General features: G+C 36.9%; 1 protein-coding gene across 1 annotated transcript in view; it reads right to left on the reverse strand.

The window, feature by feature from the left end:
- MASP1 (mannan-binding lectin serine peptidase 1 (C4/C2 activating component of Ra-reactive factor)) overlaps window positions 1-8,540 on the reverse strand; it is a 123,665-nt gene that overhangs the window by 62,268 nt on the left and 52,857 nt on the right. The window contains exons 4-5 of the mRNA XM_006884111.1: window positions 4,155-4,286; window positions 1,947-2,143 (exon numbers count right to left, since the gene is read on the reverse strand). Coding sequence (XP_006884173.1) covers window positions 1,947-2,143; window positions 4,155-4,286 — 329 coding nt within the window. The remainder of the gene's footprint in view (window positions 1-1,946; window positions 2,144-4,154; window positions 4,287-8,540) is intronic.

An 8,540-nucleotide genomic window follows, 5' to 3' on the forward strand; every position in this document is an offset into this window, starting at 1 on the left:
ATTTTTATAATTAATTATTTTTATAGTAAATTATTATTTATATATACAGTTATTTTTTACTATTAAAACAAGCTTGGAAGCAGGAGTAGCATCCACTTCTGAAATGGCTTGCCTCCAAAAACTCTATGAACAGTGTTCAGGTCTTTCGTTCATAGGGTTGCTATGAGTCGTCTACTACTCGACAGCACCTAACAACAACAACAACTCTATAGTCACGTGCCTTTTCATAGTCAACCAAACACAAATAAACATCTTTCTGCTTTCTCTTCTTTTAGTCTAGATCCATCTAACATTAGCAAAGATATCCCTTATTTCATGGCTTCTTCTGAATCTAGTTTGAACGTATGAAAGTTCTCTGTCAATGTCCCACCCTTTTTCAATAATCTTCAACAAAATTTGACTTGTGTGTGATATGAATGATATTGTTTGGTTTTAATGCTCTTGGATTATATTTTTGAAATGGGAACAAATATGGATCTCTTCCTATCAAGTGATCAGGTAGCAATTCTTCCAAATTTCCTGGCACAGTGAGCTGCAACTGGTATTCTCTCAGTTCTTGGAGCCTTATTTTTTGCCATTGATTTCAGTACAGCTTGAATTTTTGCCATCGATTCTTGATCATATGCTGTTTCCTAAAATGGTTCAGTAACTCTGTGTATTTCTTCTACTTTCTTTTAATGCCTCCTGCATCATTCAATTTTTTTCCGTAGAAACTTTTCTTATTGCAACTTGAGGCTTAAATTTGTTCTTCATTTCTTTAAGCTTGAGAAGTACTGAGAATGTTCTTCCCTTTTGGTTTTCTAACTCTAGTTCTTTGCGCATTTCAATACAACACTTAGCTTTGTTTTCTCAAGCTCCTCTTTGGAATCTTCTATTCTGATCTGTCCAGTATTTCTTCCTTTGTGTTGCTTTCTTTCCAGTCTAGTGTGAGTTTTAGAACATATAGAACTATAAACTATTAAATGCATACTGTCACTTAGCAAAAAAGCCCTGTTGCTCCATGATTTCTGCTAGCCTGCCTAGGATGAAGCAACACACTGGCTTCTTTATCCAAATCTCTAAGTTTTTAGAAAGTCTGATGTTTTTCTTTAGCTCCTGAGTGTTCTTTGATATTTGCCACTGTTGTAAGACTTCTCTTTTCACAGTCTCTTGGTGTGGCTCTCTTCTACCTCTTTAACTGTTCTCTTCAGCTTATTTATGGATCTTTGACTTGGCTTCTCTATCAGTTGTTCTCTTACGTCTTTTCTTTCTCAGAGGATCCATCCATATCTTCTTTTTTTATACCACCACCTATTTATACACTTGGAGATGTCTATCTTTCTGCTTTACTCAGTATCTCTCTTGAGATCACACCTTAATATTCAGCTGTGTACCCTGTTTGGTTGTTTCAGCCAATCACTTGTCAAGATTTGTTGAGTTTACTTCTAATACCTCTCAAAATATTTACTCATCACCTTCACCACAGCTCAAATTCAAGATGTCTTCTCATTTTACTTGTACCACTGAAATGAGCACAGATTGAATCATCATCGGCTTGTGGACATTCCATTTTTTATTTTATTTGCCTTTCAACTACCTTTCTTACCCAAAACAGGACTACATCATTTCAGAGCCCAGTCCAGAAGGAGAATGAAACTCTCATTACAGAATTATTGAGAGTTTTAAACATAGTGGCGGCAGATCACTAAACCAAGCATGAACCCTTTTAAGCACAACCAAACTGGTGGTCAGGAGTCTAGTTTTAGACCTGAGAAGATCTTCAGGCTGTATTTGATCAAGCTGGTAAATACTATTTTCAGTAGCCATTTCTTCTAAATGTTTTTCTAAAAACCCTAGCCACTTAATATCCTATTCTGAGAGAAGTTCAAGGGCTCAGAATATGAATTTACCTAAGGAAGCCAAGGTTTTCCAGCCTCACAAGAGTAAGTGTCCACTGCAAAGCTTACCTTGATGTAGTCATAGGGACATGATACCTCAGGATGGTCTTCAATATCAAAAATGTCCTCAAATTGCAAGCTGATCATGAAACCTTCCTCCAGTGAGATCATGTAGAAACATTCTGAGCTCTTGGGGTAAGGGCTGGGGAAGTCTGGGCTGGTGATTACTCCCGTCCTCTGGGTAAAGAGGTTGTCACTGCACTCCACTGTGGGAAACATAACAGAACAAAATGGAACTCCACAGTCACACCTGTTGCATCTTCCATTGTGTTTGATTTCTGATAAGGTCTCAGGAGGTCAGCAGGGAAGGAATCATTATCCTATTTTATAGATGTGTAAAGCGGAAACTTGGCAAGGGGAGGTGATTCATTCAAAGTCACATACACCAGTCATTTTCAGAACCAAGACTCAAACCCAGTCTTCCTAGCTTTCTATCCTTGATTCTTTAACTCTTTGTGATTACAATACTTAGCAGATTCTCTGATACTAGCTGGGATGGAGGCATGTGAAAGGAAGCTCATATGGTGGGAGAGTTGAGACAAAATGATGAAGGGAAATGCCTTGGCGTTTTTTGTCTAGACAATATCTTGTTATTGTTGGAGCCTTTTCACTGGTTCTAACTCACAGTGACACTGCTAGGACAGAATTAAACACTATCTGGTATTGCATCACCATCAGAATTGTTGGATGCCCAAGCCCATTGTTATAGCCGATAAGTTGCTGCATATCATTGAGAGTCCTCTTCTTATTTTATTGACACTGTACTATACTAAGCACAATATTCATTTCCCTGGACTGATCTCTTCCTCTTAGTAACATATCCAAAATGATTGAGTTGAAAACTCACCATCCTTACTTCTAAGAAGCACTTTACTTCTACTTCATCAAAGACAGATTTGTTGGGGTTTTTTTTGGCAGCCTGTTGTATATCCAATATTATTTGCCAACACCACAAAGCAAAGTCATAGATTATTTTTCAGCTTTCCTTATTCATCATCCAGATTTCACACGCATATGAACAAACTGAAAACACCATGACTTGGGACAGGTTCACCTTAGTTCTCACAGAGACATCTTTGCTCTTTAATGCTTTCAAGAAACTTTGCAGTAGAGTTGCCAATGCAATATGTAATCCATAGCCATCAACGTACATATTACATACCTGATATTCAACAGTTACAGAGTAAAACCAAAATAAAATAGAATTTGTTTCAATAAAATGCCTATGTGGGCCTGTTGTTTTTTGCTTTAAGGTGATTTTACTGAGAAGTAACTAATAGCTTCTGAAGGAGGGAAAGAAAGAACTTTTTACATCCAGCCTTGCTTTTATCCAGCTTTTATACCTAGACTTTTTTATTCAGATCCTTCAAGGATTTCTCAATCAGCATACAAGTGATCTTTCTAAATCAAATTTCCTTACTCCTGACCTACAGTAAGCTTCAGGTATTTCCAAGCATTGTACATTCAACCATGCTTCTAAATGTCTGTGGAGTTACTCTCTGTTAATAGAATGCCCTCTATCCCCTTCTCCATTCATTTCCTTCAAGGGTGCCATCCCTGGGTAGCATGCGTTGCCCTCCCAGACAGAACTACTGCAAGTATGTTGTTTATGTTTGCTTTATAATATTCACAGCATTTCAGCACCTTGTGGAGAACCTCATGGCAAGTATCTTTATCTTTTCATTTTTCCATTCCTTGTCCCAGATCAGTGACTAAAACATAGTAAGTATGTAGAGAAAAAAAAGTATGTAGAAAACAAAGAGGGAGGGATGGGACCTTGCTGTATCTATATTTACTTCTCTAGAATCTCTTCCTTATTTTGGACTGAGATAATGGGGATGTAAGGAAAAATGGAAGAAAAGAGAAAAAAATAACTACTCAGTGAAGCCCACTTCACGGCTTAGGGAAAGATTACTGGAAAAATCCTACTTTTTCCTTAATTTGATTAGGCTGAAAACATATACCAAGAGAGAGACAAGGGCATGGAGCAAGAATGTCATCCAGGAATAAAGATGGTCTAATTGGCCAGAGATTTGCTCATGCTGATTTTTTAACAAACTTAGCTCAGGGTTTCAAAGAGGTAGTCTGTCTAGTATTTTAGTCCTATGGTGTCTCAGATACACTCTTATAAGTTTTAATTTAATTATTGATATTGCACATGTCTTTAATTTAAGCCTTTTAAAATCTGCTTTGGAAGATGTTCACTTGAGGGCTTACCTCTGCAGGTTCTGTTGTCTGTGTGGAGTAGGTAGCCAAATCGGCAGGAACAATAGTATCCTCCAATGTAATTATGGCAATAGTGGTCACAGGTCAGCTCCTCATCCTCCTGGTCAGTACATTCGTCTACATCTGTAGGGCAAGTAGAACCTCTGTCAATCATACGAGTGTGTGATCTTGGTAAAATCAGACAACAGTTGTAGACACTGAATGTGGGCTGGTCACTGTATTGGGAGCAGTGCAATTCTCTTGTGAAGTCCTAACATAAACCTCAGAGGTAGCTTACCTTTATCTTGTGGTGTTTGAGTATTTTATAAATTCTAGATATAAGTCCCTTGTCAGATATGTCATTACCAAATATTTTTTCCCAGTCTGTGGCTTCCCTTTTTACCCTGTTGGAGAAGTTTTTCGATGTGCCTAAGGATTTGATTCTTAGAAGATCCCTTTCATCTATTTTATCCTCTCCTGGTTGTAGTTTTTTCAGGATGCTTGGAAGACTTTTTAAGTTGTGGATTAGGGCTTCTAGAGCTTTTCCAAGCTTTTCTCTAACGAAGTTTATAGTCCTTAGATTTAGTTCTAGGTCCTTGATCTTCTTTGAGTTGGATTTTGTGTATGGAGTGAGGTGTGGATAAAGGCAAACAACCCATTTGAAAAATGGGCACAGGATTTGAACAGGTACTTCAACAAAGAAGACATTCAGATGGTGAACAAACACATGAAAAAATGTTCAAAATTCCTATCTCTAGAGAAATGCAAATCAAAATAACTATGAGATATCATCCCACCCCAGTAAGAACAGCAAAATTTAACAGAACAGCAAACAACAAATGCTGGCAAGGTGGTGGAGAAACTGGAACCCTTATTCACTGTTGGTGGGAGTGTAAAATGGAGCAACCACAATGAATGAATGGAAATCCAAAGAAAAAGTTGCAAATAGAAATAACATTTGACCCAGCAATTCCACTACTTGGAATATACCCTAAAAAAACCAGAACTGCCACCCAAGCAGATATATACACACCCATGTTTATTGTGGCTTTGTTTACAATAGCGGAGTTGGAAACAACCCAAGTGCCCATCAACAAATGAATGGATAGAGAAGCTGTGGTATATTCACACAATGGAAGACTATGCTGCATTGCAAAGCAAAGAACTCATGAAATATTATAAAAAAAGGGTGACCCTGGAAATATCTCAGTCACAAAAGGATAAATACTGCATAATGTCACTGTAGTAAAGTGGGACTCACATTGGAGTTGTAGGGAAACTAAGAGAGGGTAAATAATATATACTGCATTGAAACAGATGAGGGAGACTACTGATTAGGAGGAATATATGATTAGGTATTATTGTCATGACAAGAATCCAGAATGAAAGCTGCATAGTAGAGTGGACTGGGGTGGAGGGTAGGGGTTGTATAACAATGACAGATTTTTATTTTTATTTTTATTTTTTAGTTGTCAAAGAGAAAAGCAAACTAGGGGAAGGGGTGGGCAGGGAGGAAAGTGTGCAACAATGAATGAATGGAAATAAGAAAAATAAAATTTTTTTAAAAACCCAAAAACCCCTCAGAGGTAGCAATTGCCACCATATTACAAATGAAGAAACTGGAACACACAGAAATTAGGCAACTCACTCAAGATCACAGAGCCAGATTTAAATCTGAGAAATCTGATTCTTGGTAGTTGTCCTGACAGCTGAAATAACATAACTTTTTCCTAGCAAGTGCTGTCAAGATCCTTATTGGTATCTTTCAGCTGTGGTGTTGGAGAAGAGTACAGAAGATCCTCAGCAAACAACAAATACTGGTGAGGTTTTGAAGAGAATTTTTATTCACTGCTGGTGGGAATGTAAAATGGAACAGCCACTGTGGAAGGTGGTCTGGCCCTTTCTCAAAACATTGGAAATAGAAATATCAATTGACCTAGCAATTCCAGTCCTGGGAATATACCCTAAGGAAACTGTAACCATGACTCAAATTAGATATATGCATACCATGTCTATTGCTGCTTTATTCACAATAGCAAAAAGATAGAAGCAACCCAAGTGGTCCCTCAACAAACAAATGGATAGATAAATTCACACAATGGAATATTACACGGCACTGAAAACCAATGAACTCATAAAACATTACACAGCATAGGTAATCCTGAATGACAGCATGCTGAGTGAAATATTTCAGTCACAATAGGACAAATATGGTACAACAGCACTATTATAAAATAGGATTGACAGGGAGTTGGGGAAGAATAGGAAAAGAGTGGATAGATAATGAACAAAGGAATATATGAGTATGTATTATATGTACAACAATCTGGAACAAGAGCTGCATTGCAAAGTGGTCTAGGGGAGGGGGGAGGGAAGAAAATATGCAACAATGAATGAATAAAAAATTTAAATAAAAAAGATCACCGAAGATCCCATGGACTGCCAAAAGAACAAACACATATGTCTTGGAGAAGGTGAAACCAGGGTGCTCTTTGTAGACAAGGATGACAAAGCTTCATTTCAGATACTGTGAGCGTGTTGCTAGGAGGGCCTATTCCTTGGAAAGAGACATCATGCTTGGAAAGGTTAAGTGTTGGCAAAAAAGAAGAAGACCCTCAACCAGATGAGTTGACACAGTAACTACAATATGTTGAACTGTGTCAGACATTGTGAGGGTGGCACAGGATAGGATAGGGTTCAGATCTGTTGTTCACAGAGTTGTAATGAGTCGTACTCAACAGCTCCTAACAACAACAAAAACATGTTGTTGAAACTGAGATATAAGGGCATTAAATAACTTACTCAAAATTACACAGATAGATAGATAGTATTAGAGTCAGATAATAAGAACCAGATGAGCTCACTCTAGACCTGGGTTCGTAACTATTTTTATTCCACACTGCTTTGTTCTTTTTAAGACCCTAATGTATTCTAATCTTGTCCTCAGCATTAGAACCATGAAGATAAAAATATATATTTTTTTCAATCTAATTTAAAAACTGAACACAATTTTTTAAACTGAACAAAAAAAAATCTTGGCATACATTTTTCAAAGAAGATACACAAATGTCCAGTAAGTGCATGCCAAGATACTCAACATCATTGGTTGTCATGGAAACACAAATTAAAACTACAATGAGGTATCACTACATACCCATCAGAATGTCTAAAATTTTAAACACTGATTACACCAATTGTTTGAGAACAACAACTGTCTGTCCTAATGGAGGGATGTAAATTATACAAATAATCGGGAAAAGATTTGATGATTTCTTATACAACTATATAGCTACTTACCCCAGAACTCAAAATTCCATATTATAACACAATTCTACACATTCTTCATGATTTAGATGAACTTCAAGACTTGACTTACCCATCTGTAGTGGTACACATTCATTAGAAATCAAAACACATATACGTAAAAAGACTTGTAGAAAAAAAGTTTATAATGGTTTTATTTAAGTGGAAGAATCCAAGTGTCTATCAATGGGGAAAATAACAAAATTGTAAGACACTAATACAATGAAAAATTGTTCTTCTAGAAAAAGAAATGAACTACTAATGTATATAATGATATGGGCAAAAAACCTCAACCAAACAAAACCCAAAAACTAAACAAGAGCATGTTGAGTAAAAAAGTATTTTACCATCTTTTTCTCTGTATATTCTCTTATATGAAGCTACAAGAGGCATAACTAAATCTATAGTGGAAAAAATAGAACAGTAACTACCTCACAGAGATAGGAGTGGGCTTAACTGGGAAAAGGCAGAAGGGACCTCTCTGGATTGGTGACAAAATTCAAGGTCTCATTAACAGTTGGTGAACAAATATTGAACTCTAGTTAATGGTACGCAAACAAATATTTGGAAGGAAGTGTAATGATGTCTACAACTTATTTCCAAATGCCTAAAAAAAAAGAACTCCAAACAAACAAACTGATGAATGTGTAGGAGGATAATTGGATAGATACTAAATAAATGAAATGCCTTAAAAATGAATGGTAAAACACATGTAATGAATAATCAGGTAGGCAGCATAAAATCTTTCCATTTTACTGCATGTTTGATACTTCTCAAAGCACTGGAAAAAATGGAATTCTGCTGAGGAGCAGTAAGGGGGGACACTAAGGAGGCCTTTCAATTCCTCTCCATTGATATTATTTCCTATTTGACTCTTTGGCAACCTTAAGAGAAAGGTGGATCTTAAAGGATTATTTCTACTTCACAGAGACATCAATCAAATTTGAGACCAGCTAAGCAACTAGTCACCACGGCAGCATGACAAAGCTCAGCAGAGGTCGACTCTGGATTCTCTTCCTGGCCCTGAATCTTATCCACAATAGCACACTGCTCTGAACACGCAGCTTAGGAATAAGTGCATCATGAGCTAGATAT

The sequence above is a fragment of the Elephantulus edwardii genome, unplaced genomic scaffold (assembly GCF_000299155.1).
Source record: "Elephantulus edwardii isolate Elephantulus edwardi_28Jun2011 unplaced genomic scaffold, EleEdw1.0 scaffold00031, whole genome shotgun sequence".
Lineage (NCBI taxonomy): Eukaryota > Metazoa > Chordata > Mammalia > Macroscelidea > Macroscelididae > Elephantulus > Elephantulus edwardii.